We start from the raw sequence: 25418 nt of genomic DNA, 5'->3' as shown, positions 1-25418 counted from the left end.
TATAATATTTTCACCCTATCAAAACAGGGTTCAGCATTACTCCTTTAACAAAAATATTAGCAACCAGGCCTCATTCCCTGACTTGAGATCCTTTTTTTGAGAAGGAGAAAACTTTTGATTAAAAAACAAAGCAGAAACAAATGAAAATGTAAATATAGGAATGACAAAGTCCTTAGATTCTACTCCTTAACTGGGTCCATAAGGAAGTAGCAATGTGGCTAATTACTACTGAGTATATCATCTTAATTTCTCCCATCCAAGTACTAACCAGGCCTGACCCTGCTTAGCTTCCGAGATCAGACGAGATCAGGCGCGTTCAGGGTGGTATGGCCGTAGACTATCATCTTAATTTCTAAGTCCCAGCTTCATCATCTCTTAGGCCTTCTCTAGATAATCATTTAATTTTTAATATCCTATGACTTTACCTAATACCTTACAGCAAAGTCAAAATGAAAAGCAGAGTTTTCAAATTAATATCAGGCTCAAAATTTGCTTTCCTCTACAATTTGCAATCAAATTTTGATTCGAAGGTGTAGGTGAACTGGGACATACTTTATGGTTCTTGAGACACCTATCTGTTAACTCTATGCCTCGAAATTTGCAAAGAAAAGCTGATAAAATAAACAAGACCTATGAGGATATGAAAAGGGATCAACTAGAAATATAAGGGATCAACAAGAAATAAAGAATACATTGTCCGGCCGAAGCTATCACTCAGAATCGAAGGTCAGATAAAGAGCTTCACAAATAAAAAAAAGCTTAAGAAGTTCATTACCCCCAAACCAGAATTATATGAATTGCTGAAGGGGGTTCTTTTGGAAGAGAAAAAAAAATAAAGATAAAAATTATGAACAATAGCCGAAACCGGTTTGGCTCAGTGGTAGAGCGTCGGTCTGCGGACTGAAAGGTCCCGGGTTCGATTCCGGTCAAGGGCATGTACTTTGGTTGCTGGCACATCCCTGGTAGGGGGTGTGCAAGAGGCAGCTGGTCGATGTTTCTCTCTCATCGACGTTTCTAGCTCTCTATCCCTCTCTCCTCCTCTCTGTAAAAAATCAATAAAATATATTTAAAAAATTATGAACAATAAATTCAACAAGTGAATCTAAAAACCAAAGGAATTAAAAAAAATCTGATGAACAATATTAACTGGTGAATATAATAGAATCAGAGGTATGGAAGGGGAGTGAATTGATGATTCTCGGGGGAAAGGGGAGTGGGATGTGTGGATAGAGACTGAACACAAACTGTGCATCTATGGATGAGGACAATGGGGGGTGGTGAAAGGGCAGAGGGTGGGGTGGGAACCTAGTGGAGGGGAGCAATGGAGGGAGAAAAAAAATAAGGAACATTTGTAATAATATGAACAATAAGGATTTATTAAAAAAATAAAGTAAAAAAATAAACTCTTAAAATGTTTTAAAAAAATAAATGAAATATGTTAAAAAAATAAAATTATTTAAAAAAATTTTTTCTAAAAATAAATAAATAAATAAATAAATAGTTAGCCCTAAATGGTTTGGCTCGGTAGATTGAGCATCAGCCTTTGGACTGAAAGGTCTCACGTTCGATGCCGGTCAAGAGCATGTACCTTGGTTGCGGGTACATCCCCAATAGGAGGTGTGCAGGAGGTAGCTGATCAATGTTTCTCTCTCATCGATGTTTCTAACTCTCTATCCCTCTCTCTTCCTTTCTGTAAAAAAATCAATTATACATATACATACATACATACATATATATATAATTGATTTTTTAATATACAAATTTAGCCTGCTAGGCTGGCTGGTGTGGCTCAGGGGTTGAGCATTGACCTATGAACTAGGAGGTCATCATTTGATCCCCAGTGGGGGAGGGAAGTGCAGGAGGTAGCTGATCGTGTTTCTCTCTCTCTCTCTCTTCCCCCCTCCTTCTTTCTCTGAAATCAATAAAAATATAATTTAAAAATTAGCTATATTTGGTCAAACATTAACTCACCCCATAATGCCTTGGTGTGGCTTTTTATGGTCCCCGGGCGGGGCGTTCCCTACCCGACAGAAGGACAAAAGTTTTATCTGTGTGAAGACCTGTTACATCAGTGACAGCACAGAACCACTAGAGACTAAGATGATGCCCCCCATTACCCAGAGTGCAACACATCGAACACCAAAGGAGAGCAGCACAACCACCATGAGGCCCAGGAGTTTCTGGGAGGTAGCTGGAGAAGTTCCTAGAGGATGCCCTTGGGTGGCCCACTGGAACACTGATGATGGCATCTGTTGGCTCATAGGGAGGAGCTGGCATGGCACATTCGCCAGCAGTAAGAAGTAGAGTATTGAGTGGAAAGCAACTAAGCCTTGTTTTTCACTCTTCCCATAAAAGGCAGAAAAAATAATCCTTCCAAAGAATGCAGCTGTCATTTGTAGGATAACTAAACAGTGGTTCCTACCAGTAAACACATTCCAAATTTTAAATCTTTACTTTTTTCTAATTAAAAAAGCCACATTCTCTATTACTACATAAAATTTAAGGAAAAATATAATGCAGAAACTATAACTTGGCTTTAAGGCTACTACATCCAAAGGTAATTTCGTTGTCTAAATGCTGTGACTAACTCGGCTTTGTATGTTCTAAGACATGGGCATGTGTGGGCCAGAGGAGAAAACAGATGGTCATCTACTGGAGATAAGCGTTCATTAGAGGAGAAAACTCAACGTTCATTGTTAATCATTTTTATTTCTGACCCAATATATTCTTACTAGTAACAATGGCTGAATTCAATATTCAGTCTCACCTGGAAAAAAACCACTTAAGTGATTTAATATATCCTCAAGACCTAAACTTGAAGATCAATGCTCTAAGTTTAATGCCAAGTTTTCCTTCTCAACCTTTGTACAGGCATCCTATTATGATGTAACAAAAAAGTATTTGGGTTACTATTGTATAAAATAAGAAAACAAAACTAGAGCAAAAACCTAACTGAACTTAGATGAAACCAATCACATTAAGGTGGCAGATGTTAAATGTTTAGATATTTCTGTCAAATGATTTTCATATCTAGATTCAGTAAATGGTTAAAATTCAAAAATAAATGAGCTAAGGAGATATAGAATACAGTACTAAGTTACTGTATTAACTTAGGACAGGAATAAAGTTGCTAGTTTAAGCAAAAATGTATGAACACAGTTCTATCTCCTGGTACTTTTAATGAAAGTTTTTATTTATTGATTTGAGAGAGAGAGAAAGGGAGGGAGGAAGAAGATATAAACACAGTTCTATCTTCTTGTACTTTTACTTGAAATTTTTATTTATTGATTTGAGGGAGAGAGAAAGGGAGGGAGGGAGGAAGAAGAAAGGGAGGGAAGAAGGGAGAAAGAGAGAAAGATAAATAGATTTTGTTGTTCCACTTATTCGGGCATTCATTGGTTGGTTCATATAGATGCTATGACCAGGGATCGAACCTGCAACATTGGTATATTGGGACAGTGCTCTAACCACTGAGGTACCAAACCATTCTGGTACATTTAGTGAGGTGACTTCCACTGTGATCTCTTAAGAAGATACGTGACATTAACAAGAACTAATCTCGAAATAATTTTTCAGAGGGATCAAGAGAAAACCAAAGAGGCCCTATAGGATACACTGCCTCCTCTTCACTGGTCTGATTTTCTTCACAGCTGCAGATTCCCTCATGAGAGTCTGGACTGTAAACATGAAAAGAATGGGCTGGGCTCTGATGTTACAGCTGAGGATAACTGCCGACAATGGCAAGTATAGCCAGACGTTGGTTTGTCACGACAATAATGAATTATCAAGATTGAGTCAGAAACATCGATCAGCTACCTCCTGCACACCTCCCACTAGGGACGTGCCTGCAACCAAAGCACATGCCCTTGACTGAAATTGAACCTGGGACCTTCCAGTCCACAGGCCGATGCCCTATCCACTGAGCCAAACTGGTTTCGGCTCAATGATCTTTTCAATAACAGTGCATTACTGACGAAACCGGTTTGGCTCAGGGGATAGAGCATTCGATTCCAGTCAAGGGCATGTACCTTGGTTGCATGTACCAAGAGGCAGCTGATCGATGATTCTCTCTCATTGATGTTTCTAACTTTCTCTCCTTCTCTCTTCCTCTCTGTAAAAAAAAAAAATCAATAAAATATATTAAAAACAAACAAACAAACAAAAAACACAGTGCATTACTGCTGAAACCAGACACACACAACAAACTTCCTTTCACAGAAGAGAAGTGAGCTCCGAAGGGCCATGAGAGAAGTGTGGTGGAGGCTGAGCGAGCAGTGACAGGAGAAAGAGCCAGCAGCACTGTCTTCTCAGCTACCTGTCTTTGCGGGTGCATAGTACCAATTTAGGGTGGGCACAGCCCCGTTATCTGGGTTACCATTATTTGAAAAGTGTCCTCAAAGTTTGGTAAGAGGGCCGTGCAGCTGCAGTCTGTCTCGCATCTGCAAAACGCAAGCAGGGAGAAGAGCAGCCAGGCTGGAGGAGCACATGGGCGCAGGACCCCTCTGGTCTGGCCATTAGACCCCAAGGCCTCGTGCTCAGCACGTCAGCATGCCAGCGGTCAGACACAGCCTTACTTTGGGTGTGAGGGCACGCTCATCACGCGGCCCGACGCTGAGCTAACACCAGAGCCAAAGCCGGCGGCCAGAGGATGCGTGAGAGCAGCCGCTACCCCGCAGTCTGTCTGCGAGGCCGTGAGAGGGACAGCGGTCCTAGGATCGAGGCTGGCAGCCTGTGCCCCGAGAGCCAAATGCTGCCTGCTGCCCGCTGCCGTGAGGCCTGGGAGCTAAGCAAGGCCTGCGATTGAAGTGGTTGAGGGGAGAGGAGCATTTTGTGACACTTAAAATGATATGAAATTCAAGTTTCTGTGTCCAGAATGTCTCCCTGGAACATGGGCACGCCCCTGTTCACACTGGCCACTGGCAAGCAGCTGGGCAGAGACCTGGGAGGCCTGAATTGCCTGCATCTACCAGATGGCCTATCATAGGGGACGTTTGCCAGGCCCTGCTCCTAGTGACTCAAGTGTGCTGCCAGAACCTTCCAAAGGTTTTTTAAACATTCAAAGTATGCACTATGTAAAAGCGGGGATAGTGAAGACTAGAAGGAACTTTAAGGCAGTTATGAAGTGTTCACTTCAAGGCAGCACTTCAAGGAAAACCTATGTTTAGCTCTCTTCCCACTACTGTCAACCAAAGATTTTTCCTGAACAATCCATCACTTCTCCTCATTCCACATCTTTGCTTCTCGCTTGCTTTCCCTATTGTTTCTCTGTCAGTAAAGTTAATCTATTTCTTTAAAAGCTACACATAAAGAGAGTGAAGTTTGATTCTTAAGACAGTTAAAAGTCGAGTTAAAGTTTACTTTGAGCTCTCAAAGATTATTATCCTTTCTCTCTACCGTCATGCCAAACCTGTACAACAAATATTGTGAAAAGCTAAATTCACTGCTACTTTGAAACTCAACAGCTAAAAAAATCAATACTTTCCATCTATAAGAGCTCATCAGAGAGGCTGAACAATCCCCGTTTAGCTTCTGTCTGACGGGTGTACCACACTTACCAACTGGGATGTTGGAGGTGGTAACAGCGGTGGCATGGGATGAATGGGAGGGCATTGTCATGGTAACAATTGTACTCGTGGAGGCTTGTGTGTGTGACACAGATCCTAAAAAGGGAGAAAAAAGGAAAATTCTTCAACAATTGCCTCTGAACACATTGCAGATTCTCACAAACCCAAGACAAGCTCTTGGGAGAAGTTAAGATAGTTTTCATGGCCTACTCTTTTAGCGGAGGGGTGAAAGGAACCGGGCAGAAAGCAGGAGCAGGGCTGCTGACTCACCGGCTGTGGTTGCTGAAGAGATGGTGTTGGTTGCCAAAATAGGTGCCACTGTTGCCGCAGCCACTGGGGTGCCCGTGCTGAAGATCGTTTTCTGTGGGGAGACCCAGAACAGTTATAGACAAGCATCTGCCACTCCGTCCAGTTAGGAAGCAACCACGGCCTTCAGGATTGCACATGCATCGGACTTCTGCCTTTCTAACTGAACCACAGCAGCAGCACACAGCCGGCCCGCCCCTGGCTTACCTGCGCCATGGTGTGAAGCTGCTGCTTTGGTGTCCCCAGTGCAGGGTGCGAGGGCAGTGTTATTCTTGCTGCTGCGTCCCGTGACTGGGGAGGGCGCTGAATGCTGATGGCCGCAGACGGTGGGTGCTGGATAGACAAAGCTGGCCGACTGGAAGGACAGACAGACGTGACTTGTAACTTCTCTGCAGACACAGCACAGGCACCAACGCCATCGACTCCCTGGGACTAGCCATCGTCACAGAGAGGTAGTTTGTTGTTAATCCACACTGGAGGCTATTTTTTTTTTAAAATATATTTTGATTTTTCACAGAGAGGAAGGGAGAGGATAGACAGTTAGAAACAATGATGAGAGATAGGCATCGACCAGCTGCCTCCTGCATGCCCCCCACTGGGGCTGTGCCCGCAACCAAGGTACATGCCCTTGACCGGAATCAAACCTGGGACCTTTCAGTCCGCAGGCCGACGCTCTATCCACTGAGCCAAACCCATTAAAGCTGAAAGCCAAGGCTAAGTTTTTCTCCCTTGATTTTTAGAGTGGAAAGAAAAGGGGAGGAAGGAGAGGGAGAGAAAGAGAGGAAGAGAGAGAAACATCAACCCAAGAGACACATGGACTGTTAACCCCCCACATGTGTCACGACCAGGGCTTGGGATTGAACCTGCAACCCAGGTGTGCACTCTTGACAGGGAATCAAACTCATGACCTTTTGGACATTGGGCCAATGCTCTAACCACTGAACCACTGGCCAGGGAGAGTTGTATTTTTTTCAGAAGTCTGTGAGGTCCACTGTCGAACTAGTTAAGTAAAAGGCCCATCAAGTTTCTCTTCTGAAATTGTGAGCACCATTTAAAAAACAATCAACATGTACCATGAACTGAAGAAGTTAAACCTAGTTATTCTCAGCACCCTCCATATAGTTCATCAAAGCTCCCTGACAATCTCAAGGAAGCATCTATATCACATGTGTCAAATACAAGGCCCATGGGCCAAATCCGTCCCGCCAGGCCTTGCAATGTGGCCCGCACCGCGCTGTCATCACTGCACTCCGCTGCGTTTCCATCACAATGACAGCTTATGACTGTTCAGTAAACCATTCGGCCCGCGATTTAGGCTGGATTTTAGATTTTGGCCCCTTCTCTGATTGAGTTCGACACCCCTAATCTATATATATATGAAAGGCTAATATACTGCATCCCTCCACCTGTCCGACTGGTTGCTATGGTGTGCACTGAACACCATGGGCAGATGCTCAACGCAGGAACTGCCAAAACGCGTACTTGCCGTCTACAGAAATGGTAATGCAGACCTGGCGCTGACAAAGCAACACTTGGCTTCCTCTAAGTCGGACACAGGCCCTGTCACCACCCCAGAGTGACACTTCCCCAAATCGCAGCCTATGCTGCCGAGACGCACAAAATGCGGTGTCTGTGGGCACCAGGTAATAACATTACACTGCAACACCCGGCTTCCTCTCCCTAGCGACTAGCCTCCTTGCAGTTTCTTCAGCCCAGGAGCACGACTCGCTTCATAGCCAGGTGGAAACATTTCATGCTGTAACCAAATGCCTGTGAAGCGTTTTCCGTGCCTCATCTCATCTGATCCTCACAGAAGTCCTGGGGTAGATAGATAGGAGACTTGGTGGAATCCCATTTTCATTAGCCAGAAAGCAGATACTTAGAAAGCTTAGAAACTTCACTGAAAAGAAGTAAGAAATGGTGGACCTTGAAAATGACTCAGGTTTTCTCACTGCACAGAATATAGTCGAACACCGCTGCAGTTAATATTTCACCCTTTGTTCTCCCTGCACGATCTACAATAATAATCTGCTTCCTGTTGACATTAACTACTGTGCTGCTTACAATTACCTGAAAGAGACGTTGGGGTGCTTCACTGGGCTGGTAAAAGTTTAGCTACATCAGAAAGCAGGTCTAATGAAGCAAGTTTATTCTACATCTATAAAGGGCTAAGTTGACTCACGCATATGCAACACATATAAAGCTCTCACTGTCACCAATTGCAATACTCTTTATTGTATACTTTCCTATCCTTTTATATTTTGGAACCATCTACACTAATAAAAGAGAAACATGCAAAGTAACCATCACTCTCCTATTACCACCAGCCAGTCAGGAGGGAATATGCAAATTATAAAGAGAAAGATTGCCACCGCCCAGCTGCTCTGGGCACGGAGTGGCTGGGCAGAGCAGGGCGCTTGCTATGAGAGGGAGGGCAGGGGTGAAGGGATCTACAGGAGCAGCACTCTGGCCACAGCGAAGATGAAGATTGCATACTCCGGAGTCTGCAGTGAAGACGAAGAAGGTAGACTGGCCGGTGCCTGCAGCAAAGGCGGCAGACTCTGGCCGGAGCGAAGGCCTGGCTCCCAGGTGCCAGCGGAAAATCAGTGCTGGAAGCCAAGGGAAGGAAGGCCTATTGTACAAATCTCTTGGTGCAATGGGCCTCTGGTGTGAATATAAAGCAGAAAAGAAAATGGGTTAAGTTGAGCTGTAAGGGTGAAGATGTGACTCTTAGGATAGTATCCTTCTAGAATATGAAATTCAATGCAATGGTTACTAAGATTTCATGTGTCCAAACTAAGCAATGGTTTTTATCATAAGGATTCCGTCTCAAAATGCTTTAAAATCAAACCTAGATGGCTGGCATGGCTCAGTGGTTGAGCACTGACTTATAAACCAGGAGGCCATGGCTCAATTCTCAGTCAGGGCACAGGCCCAGGTTGTGGTCTAGATCCCGTGAGAGGCGTGCAGGAGGCAGCTGATCCATGATTCTCTCCCATCACTGATGTTTCTCTCTCTCACTCCCTCTTCCTTCCTCTCTGAAATCAATAAAATCAGACCTAGAGAGCTACCGGGGAATCAACTTTACAAAGGACAGCTTTCTCCCCGCAGAAAGAGAACTAAAGGTATCATCCTAGCTCCAAGGGAAGCGGGAAGCCTGGGCACACCTGCAGCTGTGGACACTGCTGGAGCTCACCGAGGAGGAGGCACATGCCTGGAGCTGACGGTGCAGGCACCACGCAGCGCCATGGAAGCCAGGCATGCCCAGCACTTCCAATGAGAAGCAGAGATTCGTGCACACATAATGAAAAATATGACACGTTTTAGGATAAATGAACCTAATTACGGAAACAATTTTGGACATCCTATAAACAAAGAACAATGTGATTAGAATCGCTTGGAAAGGGTCTCCTTAATTCAAACGTAAAGACATTCGTATTTTAAGAGGTCCAGCTTATACATAGATATATCCCCCAATGAATACTTACATAGGATAGGGGCAAAGTAGGGTTACAATTGTGAGTACATGAAACACAAATTTATTCTTGTATATTACTGAGTATTGTATCACTAGAGGCCCCGTGCACAAAATTCATGCACGGGGGGAGAAGGGTCCCCTCAGCCCAGCCTGCACCCTCTTCAATCGGGAACCCCTTGGGGGATGTCCCACTGTCTCTCACAATCTGGGACCACTGGCTCCTAACCACTCTCCTGCCTGCCTGCCTGATCACCCCTAACCCCTCTTCCTGGCTGCCTGATCATCCCTAATCTCTCTGCCTGCCTGTCTGATTGTCCCTAACCACGTATGCCTCCCTGCCTGCCTGATTGTGCCTAACCGCCTCTGCCTCGCCCTTCACCCGGGACGCAGGATTCCCTCCTTCGGCTGGTCGCAGGCACCTGGCACCCGGACCAGCCGCAGCTGTAAGGACCGTGGGTGGGCAGCTTATCCTTCTCTCAAGCTACAGCCTGGCTGGTCCCCAATCCTCTCTCCCCAGTGTTAAGTGTCTGAGCCATTATAGTGTGATGACCATTTGCATATTAACTTTATTATATAGGAGGAAGATTTCCACATTAACAAATGTAAACCTACTTGTGCCCATCCTGTATATATAATGCACACTACACACTAGATATATTTTATGTGCTTTACCTACAGTAAATAGTTACTCCTCAAAATGATCTTTGAAATAGTAATATTATTGCCATATTTTAGGTGAGAAACTTGAGGCATTTATTCTCTGACCTAGTACTACCACTTACACCATTACAAATATGCAACCGCATATGGTACAGTCTGTCACTTCACCCTAAAAGGGGACAAAGAGAATGAGTAAGATGTGTCTTCCTACAGAAGACAGTAAAACCTCAATGTAAGGGAATAATCGAGGGAGTGTCTGTTAAAGCCAAAAGTCCGTTACATAATAAAATAGGTTTAATGAATGCATGTTAAAAATTAGTTTACCTGTTTTTACATAATGTGACACATTGGTGTAATTATAATTATTAGTAAGTATGTATGAAAGTTTAATTTCACAGAAGTTTCCTATGTGTTACTGTAATTTTAACTTTAATCTGAGTAGGCCTAGTAAATGAGTGTTCACCAGTCACTGCGTACACAGATGCACAGGCTGGTGTGTGGCCTAGCACACGTGGGAACATGGGCCAGCCGGCACACTGCTGCTGTCATGCCACATGACAATAGAAGCCATTATTGGTCATGTTCTAATCATTTGCTGAACACTGTTTATGAGCAGAGACTCTTGGATTTAAATATGTAGACTATAGTTGTAGATTTGCAATATTTACTTATGTTTGTGAAATTTCTAGTGTTTCTTCCAGCATAAGGCCTACTCACCAAAATTTGTTAAAAATAATCAAATAGACAATAACCTGTTAATCTTGGTTAAAAGCATTTTAAGTTAAAAGAGTGTTAATTCTCACATAAGACATATGGACTGGAAATTTTGTCTGTTAAATCTGAAGTATGTTCGATTGAGGTCCACAAAATCAAGGGTTCACTGTAGACTCTTAAGAGAAAAAGGCAAGTAAGAAACAGTATGTATAAATATAGCATGCTGCATGTCCTGTGAGAAAGTATCGGACAAAGGAACACGTGTGTGTTTATCTGTGTATACACGCATGCGTGTGGAAGAAACCTCTGGGAGGACAAATCAGATGACAGGCAGCCTCCAAAAGCGTGGTGACTTGGGAGGGGGTGGGTCCTCCAGTTCCATCTTTACATTAGCTTTGGTTTTTGAACCAAATCCATACCTTCTATGTTTGAAAGAGTTCACAAAGCAAATCCAAAAATTAAAATCCAATTTAAACAAATAATCACAACTATATATTATGTAAATTATGTAAACATAGACTGGAAAGACAATAAAAATATTACCAGGTTACCTTAAAGAGCAAAGGGATAGGAACATGGGAAAGTGGTATTTATGGGATGGAGAAAAGAGTAACTTTTTTCTTTTTCTTTCTTTTTAAAAAAAATATATCTTATTGATTTTTTACAGAGAGGAAGAAAGAGGGATAGAGAGTTAGAAACATCGATGAGAGAGAATCATCGATGAGTTAGTTGCCTCTTGCACATCCCCACAACCAAGGTACATGCCCTTGACCGGAATTGAACCTGAGACCTTCCAGTCTGCAGGCCGATGCTCTATCCACTGAGCCAAACCGGTTTCGGCAAGAGTGACTTTTTTTAAGTTTATATTTTGGAAACATGTGAACATGAATTAGGAAAAAGGAAGTGTTGTTTCATGTCCTACAGGGAAAAGAATCACTTCAAGTGACCTTTAACACATTCCCACTCTGCTTATGGGATCTCGTCTGAAGGCAAGAATATAAAGACATCTCAAATTTTACTCAGTAGTCTTACTATTAGTAGAAATCTACAGAAAATAAGGGGTTCATTTATGACAAATGGACTTGGAACTCTGATTTGTTACTCTGAAACTTTTTTTATTAGTATGGATAAAAAAAACCAAGTAGTTACATTGTCTTTAGGAGACAAGGTTTTCAGTATCAGAGACAAAAATACAAAATCTAAGAAAGCAAGAAAACACCTGTACTGTGAAATCTCATTTGGAAATATCAGTATCAAGACCTGTATTTATTGTATTGACTATCTCTGTCTAGAAAAACAGCCTAACGCTATGATACCTCAGAAGCAATGTGTACCCCTCGCACCCAGATCTTGGGTTCTAAATACTGTTTCCACTAACATGAACCAAGGAACCTCGAGAAATGCCTGGTTTCTAACTAGGGAAGCAGGGACAGGCCACGAGCCTGACTCACGCTGTACAAGGAGAAAGCGCTCAGACGAGCAGGAGTTACCCAATGGGCAGTGGAGCCCGCGTGCAGGGCTTCTTACCAGCCAAACTGCTACTAAGGTATGGGATACCTGGGGAAACGATTTTAATCATGTGAAAACTAATATTAAAACATCAGTCCTACAAGCTCTTTTCTTTTTTAGACTTAAAATTTTTAATTTAAATAATTTTTTCAAAAAGTTTAAATTGATTTTGAGAGAGAGAAGAAACTTAAGAGAAGAAAGAGAAACACCATGTGAGAGTGAAACATTGAGGCGCTGCCTCCGGGAACTCATGACCCCACTGGGAATCGAGTCTCATCTTGGGCATAAGCAGTGACCAGACCGAATCTGTAACCTCTAGTGCACAGGACAAAGCCCAACCAACTGAGTCACCCCGGCTGGGGCGGAACCATTTTTGATTTTCCATTACAGGTGCCATACATTATATTAGTTTTAGGCACCCCCCAGTGATTAGACATTCTAGAACATACTAAGTGACCATCCTGAATAAATCTAGTACCCATCTAACTCCACAGTTATTACAATATTAACAATGCTCTCTAGCTGTACTTTACATTCCCATGACCACTGTGTAACAATTTGTACTTCTTAATCCCTACACCTTTTTCACTCATCCCCCTAACCCCTCCTCTCATCTGGCAACTGTCAAAATGTTCTATCTATGAATCTGTTTCTGTTCTGCTTCTTCATTTTTTAAAATTCATTTGTTGACAGATAAGAATTTTTTGCCAAGTTATTGTGCATATTCTTATCTTCTCAAATAAGATCCTTTAACATTTCTTATAATACTAGTTTGGTGGTGATTAACACCTTTAGCTTTTTCTCATCTGGGAAACTCTTTTATCTACCCTTCAATTCTAAATGATAGTTTTGCTGGGTAAACTAATCTTGGTTGTAGGTTTTTGCTTTTCATCTTTGAATATTTTTCAATCCCTCTTGGCCTGAAAACTTTATTTTGATAAACCAGCTGACGGTCTTATGGGAGCTGCCTTGTACAGTGCAGATGAAAACAGGGACCCATTTATATCAGGTCCAGCATTTGCCATGGACAAGATGCCAGGACCCGTATGCTCTCTCTCTCCCTCCCCCTTCCTCTCTGAAATCAGTCTATAAATATATTAAAAGGATGAAATTCTTTTTTTTTTTTTTTTTTTTTTTGTGGAATTTTTTTTTTAATTTATTTATTTATTTATTTTTACATATTTTAATGATTTTTTTTTTGCCCCCTCCCTCCCTCCCCCAGGATGAAATTCTTATCATCAAATTTCTCCCCACAGTCCAGCCAACTTGGATCAGTGGGTTGAGCATTTACCTATGAACCAGAAAAATCACATCTGATCCCCAGTCAGGGCACATGCCCAGGTTGCGGGCTCAATCCCATTTGTGGGGCATGCAGGAGGCAGCCAATCAATGATTCTGTCTCATAAGTGATGTTTCTCTCCCTTCCTTTTCCTCTCCCATTCTCTCTAAAATCAATAAAAATATATTAACAAATAATTCCTCCTCATAGATGGACTTGCAGCCTGTGCCATTATGGTGTGTGAAATCACCAGCCTGACATATAAACCCTGGAATAATTCTGACAAAGCAGGAACCTTTATAACCAAGTCCTTTCTACTCAGTGCTCAGAGCATGAGGTTTCTGTCTTTGAAACTTTGACTGCAAACAGCTTGTAGACCACCCAGTCCAAGGCTCACCATCCACAGTGACTTCCAAAACACGGTGGGATTCACCATGGCAGGGGACAGGCGGCTCCAGGGTGCAGCCCTCTGCAAGGCCTCTGAAGTTCACAACGTCCTGCTCTCTTCCTCCTTCCCGCCCCCTCTGCTGCAGACTGGTACACTTAGAGTTGTTCCAGAGGCTCCTTACACAATCCTCATTTTATTGGATTCTTTTTGCTGTCCTAATTGGATGTTTTTGGCTTCCTTATATTCCAAATCAGAGAACGAAATTTAATTCTCAGCTTCATCTACTCTACTGTTGATTTCCTGTAATTTATTATTTCAGTTAGTATATTATCCTTCATTACTTTTTTTTTTTTTAATGCTGCTGAGTTGGGTTGTATACACCCTCCTGTTGTATTGAGCCTTGATTGCTGTTGACACATCAATGAGAGGGATGGACTCTCAGGTCAATTCATGGCTGCTGCAATGACCACCAAGGACTCACTTCAGCAAGGCTCTACCCCTTGAGCGTGATGCTGTGGTTGGGGATGTTGCAAAATGATCTGCAGCTGTCCACAGGATGCCCATGCCCTGGCTGTGGTTCCTCCAGCGAGAGGCTGACCTAGGTTGCAAATTCCATCCCTGGTCAGTTGTTTCTCTCTCTGAGCTTAGAATTCAGGTGAGGCCCCCTTGCAGATGTTGAAGAAAAATTTCACATACCAAATGTCAGTCTGGAACCAGCTTTTGCCTTCCAGGCAGGGTGGGACAGGAACCCAAACATGCTACAAATTAGCTGTGGCTGTTCCTGCCCAACTCCACAGGATCCTATAAGCCCTTCTTCTTTTTTAAAAAATAATTAATGTTGGAAGTATTATATACTAGTGGACCGATGCACAAATAAAGATTCGTGCAAGAATGGGCCTTTGTTGCCCTGGCTTCCAGGACTGTCTTTTTTCTGGCCTGAGTAGCCTTTCTGCCTTCCCATGCTGCCCAGAGGCCCTGAGTGACTAGGGTGGTGCGGAATGCCTGCGTCGTCACCACGGCAACGATGCATGTCCCTGGTGGGCTCTGCCCCTGGCCACTCCTGCATATGCAAATTAACCCAACAAAGGTGGGTAATTTGCATACTCACTCCTGATTGGCTGGTGTGTATAATGAAGGTATGGGCAATTAGCATCTTTTATTAGGTAGATATCCCCTTCCCCCCCCCCCCACACTTGCCCCCCCTCTTGCCAGCCCCAGGCGCTCACAGGCCCATTGTCTGTGTCCATGGGTCATGCCTATATGCAAACAAGGTCCTTGTGGTTGATTACCTTCCTATCCCCCCAAACATTCCCTCTGAGATTCCCCACTCTGTTCCATGCCTAATCAGCCCTTCTCAAAGAAAGTAAGACAATTTCATTCCACTAAGTGATGAAAAACAACAAAAATAATCAAATACTGATAGAAAGGATTGAATCATTTAACAGTCACCTATCACCTAAATTTTTATTTTAACTTTCCTTCTTTTTCTCTCTTGAATCAATTTAACCATCACTGGTTTATCTGCTCTTTGGGAGTTTGGTAGGATTCAGTGAAATAATCTGGTCCTGGTGCTTTTCTGGGAGATAGTACTTCAAAATTTTTTTCTATTTTGTCTATAAAAAATGGCCTGCTTAAATTTTCTATCTCCAGAATTCAAAGGGAGTTAGATACTAGCAATTTATCACATTTATGTAATTAGAAAAATCATCTGATTATTAGGGTTTTTGTTTGTTTAATTTACTAATGTATTTCTAGTGTCCAGAGCAATGACTGGTATGCAATAAATACTTGTTGTATGAATGAATGCTGAAGTAATCTGACAAAATCCAATGTCCATTTATTATTAAAAACTCAATACACTAGAAAATATAGATCAATAAAACGGGGGGGGGGGGGGGGGGGAAGACACTCCACTCTAGCCCTAAATTCATTGCATACATATTTATACTTTTGAGTTTCAACATAACATCTGAATCTATTAACTTTTTAAAGGTAACAAAGTTAAAATGATTACACCCAGTCTATTTTATGTTGGGCCGTTGTGTCTCTGTGCCTCAGGCAACATAGTCAATTACCAGCGAAGTAACGTGTCCTCACTTTATTGAAGAGGGGACTGAAAGTGAGGGGAGCTGAGCAGCTTGCTTGATGTCACACAGCTAGTAAGCGATAAGAGCTAATATTAAAGGTGAGTTCTAGGCACTATTCTGCATTTAAACGTTATTTTCTTCCGTTTGGTTCTAAGCCCTTATTACTCTACTAGTAGCCCTGCACACGATTAAACTGCTCAGGTTCCATGGCCCTGGCTGCAATCAGGGCCATGTCTGCTGCCCAGCATCACTCCTCCACCTCTGTGGGCCCAGCCCCATGACCTCCACGCTAACAGGCTCTGCCCCACGAGGCTCCTCGGGCTCTACTGCCCATGCTGCATGACGCTTTCTGCCTCAGCAGCCCCTCAGCGCCATGCTCACTGCCCCTGCCCTGCGAGGCTCCTCAGCCCCGCCCCCCACACCATGAGAGCTGGCCCGGTTCTTTGGTCATTTGGGCCCACAGTTTCCTCCTCCCAGCCGCTGCCACGGACGGCCAGGGGCCTACAGCTCCAGCTCCCTCAGATCCCTAGCCTGGCATCTGGTCGAGCCTGCGGTCATTACTAGTCGTTACGGACCCAGAGTTTTTATATATTAGGATTAGGATTCATTTCTCCTGAATAAACTCAGATACTTCACACATTTAATTGTAGGTCAATGACTTTCCAAATCCATTCTCTCTTCAACCATCTGTTAATCACAGCCATTTGGATAGTCCCCGAGAAGCCCAGTATCCTAAGTGCAACCTTCTTTCTTGTCCTTGTTTCCTTTCAATGTACTTGGTCTGGCAAGAAGGAAATCCAGGCAGAGTCCCAGTCTCCCCGCTGTTCTAGTCTCTCCTGCCTCCACCTGGTCATGGAGTTTTAGGGAGAGTCTCTAGTTTTTGACAGCTCTGTTCCTCATGCCTACTACTCCTGCTTTCCTTTAGCGAATCACTGTTTCCAGTGCCACAGGTTTCCCTAGCACCCACACACAGGGATAAATCAAGAAAGACTACCAGAACTCTGTGTACTCCTAGCAAGACAAATCCCACTGCCTGCCCCAAATACACTTCCACCCTCCCACTGTACCCTCGGACTCCAATTCATCTCTAGTAAAATCCCATGTATCCTCCGCCTCATCTCTGAATATACCCTTATCTTCCTGCCCTAATAAATCTTGCTTCTCCTGTGAACACTTCTTCCCCTACAGCTCTCTCAACTGGGAGCCATTTTTCCCTCATAAACCTCTTGCCAAACTATACTGTCGTACTAAGTTTTCTACTCCAGAACTCCTCCCTGGCTCCAAACTTGTATATAGTTCTATCTCAGTATCTCCACTTGGATGCTCAGAAGTCAGTACAACCTTAAAATACCCAGAACCAAAGTCTGGACTTCCTCCCCTAAAATAATTCCCCACTGTTCTCCATCTGAAGTTAATGCAGCTGCACCCTCCTGGCTGCACAGCCACCTAGTGCTGGCCTACTGCTAGCTCTTTTCTTTCTTCCCTGGTTCTCTATTTCAATTCCTCCACAATTCTATTTAGAATCTAAACCGTATCATTTTATCCCCAACAATCCTCTCTCCTGGGTTTCTGCCACGCCCTTCCAAACAATTCCTCTGTTCCCAACTTTGCCTCTCTAAAGCCTACTCTATCCAGCAACCAGGCTGATCCTCCTAAAACGTCAGATCAAACTCCACTGAGGCTCTCACTGAAACCCAGCACAGTCTAAATCACAGTGTGGGCCATACACCCGATGACTGGGGAACCCTGCACACTCCTAAAATAACCTCCTGCTGCTCCTTTCCTGGGCAAAGATATCCTGTCTCAGGGCCCACCGTACAATGCTCTTAGCCTGACAGCCATATGGTTATCACATCTGCTCAGATGTATTCTTATCAAAGCCCTCCCTGGTCACGTTATGGAAAACTAGCCCCCATCATTTCAAATGACATTCACCCTATCTAATTTTCCCCAGAAACATTTTTCATCATCTAAAAAAGTGTATATATATATTTTAATTGTGTCTCCAGACGCTAAAATAGAAACTCTGAGGTAGGAATTTGTCTTATCCTCAGTAATTAGAACATCTAATAGCTCATTTTACAAAGGACCCAGTAAGTATTTATTGAGTTAGGAAAGGCATTAAGGATGGAAAGGAAAAAGGGAGAGGAGAAGGAAGAATGGCTTGATCATCAAACACCCAGACATACCTCAGTGCTGAATCAGCAGCATGTGCCGCTGTTGTGGTGATGACTGGAGACTGAGCTCTGGTGGCTGAGACAGTTGCTACCACAGCAGGAGGGATGGTATTAGAAGTCGTCACAGGTGGACGAGACTACCAAGGCAGAGAAAAAAATATTTCACTTAAAACAAAAATCAAAACAACATATAGTAAGACAAACACTAAAAGTATAATTTGAAATCTGGGCCTTCAAGTAAGTATGTTTATGTACCATTCTTATTAAGGAATTATCTTTTTGGCTATGTTGTTATCCAAGAGTTAGACTTATAAAAAAGAAATCCAATTTTGGTTGGATAAAACACAATCCCATCTTTCTAAGTACAACTGGATTAAAAATTCTGTCTTACTATCAGTGTCAGTACAAACTGGCCCGAACCTTTCAGATCCAGATCTTCCACATGTCTGCTGCTGGCCCTGGTGCAGACAGCTGACACTACCACGCAAACCAGTGCTGTCCGCAGAGGGCTCCTCAGCCCCGGGACAGAGCGAGTGGCTGGCCCTCAGGGCATCCACGTTAGCGTACTAAAGGCAAACACACAGTGGTGGCCTTCTTGCTCTCAAAAGATTCAGTGTCCAGATGCTCTCTGGAGGCGTTCACATGGACACACTTCCCTTACCGCTACAGGCGTGTGAGACCTTCACCTGACAACTGAGCTCCACACGGGCTTCCCCTGCTTGTCCACTGTCAATCCTGCTATTTATCGGAGCTCCTCTCAGTGGGTCCTCTTTCTTGACCTTGTTACATATACTTAAATCTGCAAACTCTGCCCACTGTTTGTTTTTGTTTGTTTTTTAATCACAATATGTTTTATAGATTTCAGAGAAGAAGGGAAAGGGAGAGAAAGAGATGAAAAAAAAAACACATTCTGATGAGAGAGAATCATTGATCCTCCTGGGGATCAAGCCTCCAACCCAGGAATGGAACCGTGACCTCCTGCGCGGCACCAGCCAGACAAACCCTGACCATTCCTGAGCTCTGTGCTTCCCTCCGTGCCTATGGTTACAACGTGCTGTCTGACCTGAGAGCTGCTTCACTGTCCTCGCTCAGTTCCCCTCCTTCTCCGATCCTCCCTATCTGCCACATGTCTTCCTGGGGGAACCTCATCAGTTTCTAAGTGCTTTTTTAGCCAGCAATGTCTTTTATTCTTTTTAATTAGAAAGCTCTAGGCTGGACATGTACTACCCAGTGCCCTAATCAGCACTTTTCCTCACTGTTTTAAACCTGTTCTGATACATATCACCAATCTCGTCTCCTACATGCAATTCAGCTATGTTCATCTCTACACAATGGAATACTATGCTGCCATAAAAAAGAAGGAATTCTCATCATTTGCAGAAACCTGGATGGAATTGGAGAACATCATGCTGAGTGAAATAAGCCAATCAATGAAAGAGAAACACCACATGACCTCACTCATTTGTGGATAATAAAGATCATTATAAACTGATGAACCAAAAGATAGATATAGACAGTAAAGCAACAAGCAGTTTGTCAAATTACAGTGGGGAGGGGAGGAGGATCTGGGGGTGATAAGAGATCAACCGAAGGACTTGTTGTATACATGCATATAAGTACAACCAATGGACATAAAACTCTGGGGAGGGAGGGGATGTGTGGGAGGGAGGGAAGAGGGCAAAAAAAAAAAAAAAATCAATAAAATATGTTAAAAAAAATAAATAAATAAATAATAAAAATAAAAAAAGAGTTCTGTTTTGAGACACATCATCACTTAATCTTGCATTATACTTCAGTAATACCGATTGCAAATTTCCTTGAAAAGAAGCTGAAAAGCATACATAGACTGTCTTCCTCAAAAAGTATACATATGTGTGTAAAACAGGGGTTCCTAAACCCCTATCCGAATCAGAGCCGCTCAGTTCTAACTAGCCGTTACTAATAAACATTGTGGGGAACAATCACTGTCTTCCTTGCCACTGCTCACTGCACTGCCCTCACTTCCTCGAACTCTCGTTACCCCCCTCCTCCTAACAAAAAGCCTTGCCTGCCAGTGGCTCAGCTGTGCGAGTGTCGTCCCGTGCACCCGAAAGTTTCAGGTTTGATCCTGGTCAGGCACATACGAGAGGCAACTGATGGATGTTTCTCTCACAATGATGTTTGTCTCTCTCAATTTCCCTTCCTTTCTCTAAAATCGATAAAAACATATCCTGGGGTAAGGATTTAAAAAAAAAAAAAAAAAAAAAGCCAATTTTCTTTACTACCTCTTTTAAATTCTTTTTTTTTTTTTTAAATATATTTTATTGATTATTTTTTAGAGAGGAAGGGAGAGAGACAGAGCTAGAAATGTCAATGAGAGAAAAACATCGACCAGCCGTCTCCTACATACCCCCTACCGGGAATGTGCCTGCAACCAATGTACATGCCCTTGACCGGAATCAAACCTGGGACCCTTCATTCCGCAGACCAACGCTCTACCACTGAGCCAAACCAGCTTTGGGCCTCTTCTGAATTCTTACAGAGGATCAGACATTGTATACGATTCAACCTTCCCTTCACTTGAGATCAAAGGATTCTCACTGCCTAGCAGAACGAATGACTCAGTGTAGGCATTCACACTTCCTGGTTGACACCCTACACCCTACACATACCTGGATTGGCTGGTGAATGATGTGCTGGACTGCTGGTGGAGCTGCTGCAGCGTTTGGCAACTGGGAAGTCGGCCTCAGGACTGTGGTTACTTTAGAACTAGACATCACAGCTGCAGCTGCTGCACCTGGAAAATATTTTTTTCATTAGCAGACTCAAAATTTAAATAGTTCTCATTATATTCCTTGGGACTATAATCAGAATTCCTAAAACACAATGTCAGTATTCAGTGGAAATTCTTCCTATTTCATCACATAGGAAATTAAGAAACTGTGCACTCAGGGCTGAGATTTAACAAGTTTACTGATCTGTATTGCTTCTTAAAACACATTCTTAAATGAAATTGGGTGTGTTTTTTTTTTATTTTCTTAGCTGCAAGTATGTAGCAATGAAGCAGTGAGGAGCCTGGTTTTGTGCCTCTGCTGATGCAGGCCAACCCTCCAACAATCTAGCCACCAGACAGACAGAGAGGGTCCACCGGATCCAGCGCTGCCTTTGCACCATCAGCGCAATGCCAACGCTGTGACAGGCAGAAGATGACTCAGTATACTCATGGAAAGTTTTGATCTTACAAAGATGCCTTGCCATCTGTGAGCCTCACCTTGTGACTTACAAAGTTACGTTAAGCCAGAGTAAACCTGATTTTGCATTTTTTAACCTAATTTTGCAAGCAATGATTTTATTTTATTTTTAAATATATTTTATTGATTTTTTACAGAGAGGAAGGGAGAGAGATAGAGAGCTAGAAAGGTCGATGAGAGAGAAACATCAACCAGCTGCCTCCTGCACACCCCCCACCAGGGATGTGCCTGCAACCAATGTACATGCCCTTGACCGGAATCAAACCCGGGAACCTTCAGTCCACAGACCGACGCTCTACCACTGGGCCAAACCGGCCTCGGCGCAAGCAATGATTTTATACACTCCATGAGAAAGTAACATTTTTGACCAGGAAGTTGAGAAACCTCATTAAATTTAATAACTCATAACTGACTTGAACTTAATTGCAAGACATCTTACTGCTATGAGAATAAAAAATTTTGGTTAAAACTTTAAACATATAGGAATTAGTATTTGCAACTCATCAGTATTTGTATTTGCAATTTATTAAAAATAAGACCATGTTTAGGCTATCATAGCCTTGGGGAGTTCTTTAAAAAGGACCATTTTTAGACATTAAAAATCTAAATTGCAGAAACCAAGATGGCTGCATAGGTAAACACCTAACTGCAGCCTCACACAACAATTTCAATAAAATACAACTAAAATATAAAGTGGACATTATCCAGAACTACAGGAAAGTTGACTGACTGGAAATTCTACAACTAGAAGGAAAGAGAAAACCAGAAGGAAAATCAGAGGAGCTGTAAAAGCCTAAGGTACGGAGACACGATGCACACGTGGGGAGAGGATGGAGCCGGAGAGGAGGGGCCGCTGAGTGCCTGGTTGGCATTCCCTAGCGGGAAGGAGATAAAAGCTCCGGACTGTGCTGAATCCTAGGCCAGACCCTGGGGTCCCAGACTCAAACAGAGGGAATCTGAGCTGTAAGGCGGAAACTCGGGGGAGCGACGAAAAGCAGAGCCCCGGAGTGGTGCAGATTGCATGCAGAGGACTGACTGTTGACTGTGCGCTGGATTGCCCTAGTGGGAAGGAGATAAAAGCTCCAAACTGCACTGAACCCCACTTCCAACTGAACTGAACCCCAGTTACAGGCTCGTTGGGGGAGACACTAGAATGGCCGGTAGTGGGCGAAACTCGAGGGCACCTTTCTGTCAGAGGTGCTTGCAGCGAGTACCAGAGGACACTGAGGAACACTGAGACTCAGGAACCGCATAGGGCGGCGCTAACCGGAAGCCAAGGCTGTAGGCTCCATCCTGAAATTCACCCCATCCAAGCTGAGCACAGAGGCTTTTGAATAAGGCTGTCTCCCCGCAGAGACACAGATGATCCTCACAGCCAATTGGCCTGGAGGTCAGTTCCTTCCAGTGATACCAATAACAATTAAGACTTAACTACAAGAGACTGTAAACACAGTCCACAAAGGGGTGCACCAAGAGTGTCCACCTCAGATAACTGGGAGGCTGACCCACTGAACCACATAGGACACCTTAGCATACAAAGCCACCCTACCAACTCAGAGAAGCAGCAAAAATGCCGAGACAAGGAAACAGATCACAAACAAAAGAAATGGAGGACAAAAAGCGACTGGATATAGAGTTCAAAATCACGCTTATAAAGTTTTTCAAGAATTTCTTAGAAAAGGCCGATAAAATAAGCGAGACCTATGAGGATATGAAAAGGGAGCAACTAGAAATAAAGAATACATTGTCTGAAATAAAAAATATTATACAGAGTCCTAAAAACAGAATGGAAGATTGGAAGAATCAATTAAAAGATTTGGAACACAAAGACCCAGAGGACACTCCTCCACAGAAGCAAGATGTCAAGAGAATCTAGAAAGTTGAAGATAGTGTAAGAAACCTCTAGGACAACTTTAAACGAACCAACATCAGAATTATGGGGGTCCCAGAAGATGAGAGAGAGCAAGATACCGAGAACATACTGAAAGAAATAGTAACAGAAAACTTCCCCCACCTGGGGAAAGAAATAGACTTACAAGTGCAGGAAGCGCACAGAACCCCAAAAAGAGGAATCTAAAGAGGACCACACCAAGACACATCATAATTAAGATTCCAAGAGCAAAAGACAGAGAATATTAAAAGCAGCAAGAGAAAAGCAGGTAGTTACCTATAAAGGAGCACCCATACGATTGTCAGCTGATTTCTCAACAGAAATCATGCAGGCCAGACGAGAATGGCAAGAAATATTCAAGGTAATGAACAGCAAGAACCTACAGCCAAAATTACTCTACCCAGCAAAGCTATCACTCAGAATCAAAGCCAGATAAAGAGCTTCACAAATAAAAAAAAAAAAGCTAAAGGAGTTCATCACCACCAAACCAGAATTATATGAACTGCTGAAGGGGGCTATTTAGGAAGAGGAATAAAATAAAGATAAAAATTCTGAACAACAAATACTATCAACAAGTGAATCTAAAAATTCTGAACAACAAATACTATCAACAAGTGAATCTAAAAACCAAGGGAAAAAAATTTAAAAATCTGATGAACAATATTAACTGTTGAATATACTGTAATAAAATCAGAGGTATGGAAGGGGAGTGGAAGGGGAGTGTAAGGTGTGGGAAGAGACTGAACATAAACTGTGCACCTATGGATGAGGACAATGGGAGGTGGTGAAAGAGCAGAGGGTGGGGTGGGAACCTGGTGGAGGGGGAAAAAATGAGGAACTTTTGAAAACAATATGAACAATAAAGATTTATTTAAAAAAAAATCTAAGTTGCTTTAAGTTTACACACACATACACATACTTGTTGTATCTATAATAAGCACATACTACATGATGCTAAAAACATGTACTGCACTTATTTCTACTGTCTTGTCATGTGAATAAACTGGTTCCGGATATGTTTTGTGTAACCATATCTTCTACCAAATGTATACTGCATTTCAAGAATTTGAACAAAACGTGCAGACTTTACCTCGAGGTAAATGTGAAGCTCCGATGTGCAGCGGTGGCCCAGGAGTGCTGCTGCGGATAATGGACATCTGCACGTTGGTGGTCATGATGTGGTGCAGGTTACTGGGATGGCCCTGCAACAGACACGAGGCAATGTTCTCGCCCTGCGAGTTGAAGCCCCTGTGGCTTAGATGTTACTTCTGGTAGGTCCGCGGTCTCCAAATGTGGACCAGCTGCTCCTTTCAGAGTGCCTCGCCCAGGGAAGGACACTGGGCTCTTCCCCACAGCACGCTGCACGGTGGCCTGTGGGCAGGCCCGGTGAGTGACGGTGAACCTACCCACTAGCTGGACCCGGGACACATGCCACAACTGACTGGCCACTTCTGGACACTCTCATCTTCAATATTACTCTTTCAGGCTTGTTTTCTGTCATGGCCAAAAGCTTTTTTTTTTTTTTCCTATTCTCACCATTTCCTTTGCATGCCACTGCAGTCATCCATTCTTTATGCTCTGTTTCTAAGTAAATGTCAGTTAGCATCCAGCAAGTACTCCTATACTGGTTCTTCAGTTCACCCCTACACACCCCTTCCTCATATTCTCCCAACACTAATGCCAGTGTTTCTCGTGTGAGTGTGTGTGTGTGTGTGTGTGTGTGTGTGTGTGTGTTTGGGGGCAGGGCAGGAGGCTGGTGGGGGGAGGTGGCAGACAACTTCCTCGAGTACTCAGCAATGGGACAAAAGTAAAACACAATGCACCTTTTTGGAATACCGATTTTTTTTTCCTTGAAAACTTAAAAGGGAAAGTTTTGAGGTTTAGTATTTTTCATGGGTAATTTATCGATAAAATATTTAAGTAAATCAAATACTGTATATATTATGCAGAAGAATTACATTTTCAAAAAAAAAATTTAAGTTAAAACACAAGACTTTAAGTCCTAGCCAGTGTGATTCAGTGGATAGTGTCTGTCTGCAGACCAAAGGTTCCCAGATTCAATTCCAGTCGAGTGCATGTACCTCAGTTGCAGGCTCCTCCCTGGCCCAGGCTGTGGTCATGGCACATGCAGGAGG

The 25418-nt window shown here is 43.2% G+C and overlaps 1 protein-coding gene across 8 annotated transcripts in view; it reads right to left on the bottom strand.

Annotated features, from left to right (window-relative positions):
• The window catches only part of SAP130 (Sin3A associated protein 130), a 93844-nt gene that overhangs the window by 50309 nt on the left and 18117 nt on the right, over positions 1-25418 (bottom strand). For all 8 annotated transcript variants that reach the window (XM_036420323.2, XM_036420321.2, XM_045575108.1 and 5 more), the window contains 6 exons: positions 24374-24485; positions 20814-20938; positions 18175-18299; positions 6078-6225; positions 5835-5925; positions 5556-5660 (listed from right to left, as the gene is read on the bottom strand). In XM_036420323.2, the coding sequence (XP_036276216.1) occupies positions 5556-5660; positions 5835-5925; positions 6078-6225; positions 18175-18299; positions 20814-20938; positions 24374-24485 (706 nt within the window). The remainder of the gene's footprint in view (positions 1-5555; positions 5661-5834; positions 5926-6077; positions 6226-18174; positions 18300-20813; positions 20939-24373; positions 24486-25418) is intronic.

Source organism: Pipistrellus kuhlii, unplaced genomic scaffold (assembly GCF_014108245.1).
Source record: "Pipistrellus kuhlii isolate mPipKuh1 unplaced genomic scaffold, mPipKuh1.p scaffold_m20_p_66, whole genome shotgun sequence".
In the NCBI taxonomy this organism is placed as follows: Eukaryota; Metazoa; Chordata; class Mammalia; order Chiroptera; family Vespertilionidae; genus Pipistrellus; species Pipistrellus kuhlii.
Note: the sequence above shows the minus strand (reverse complement) of the source record. Positions and strands in the feature narration are given on the sequence as shown.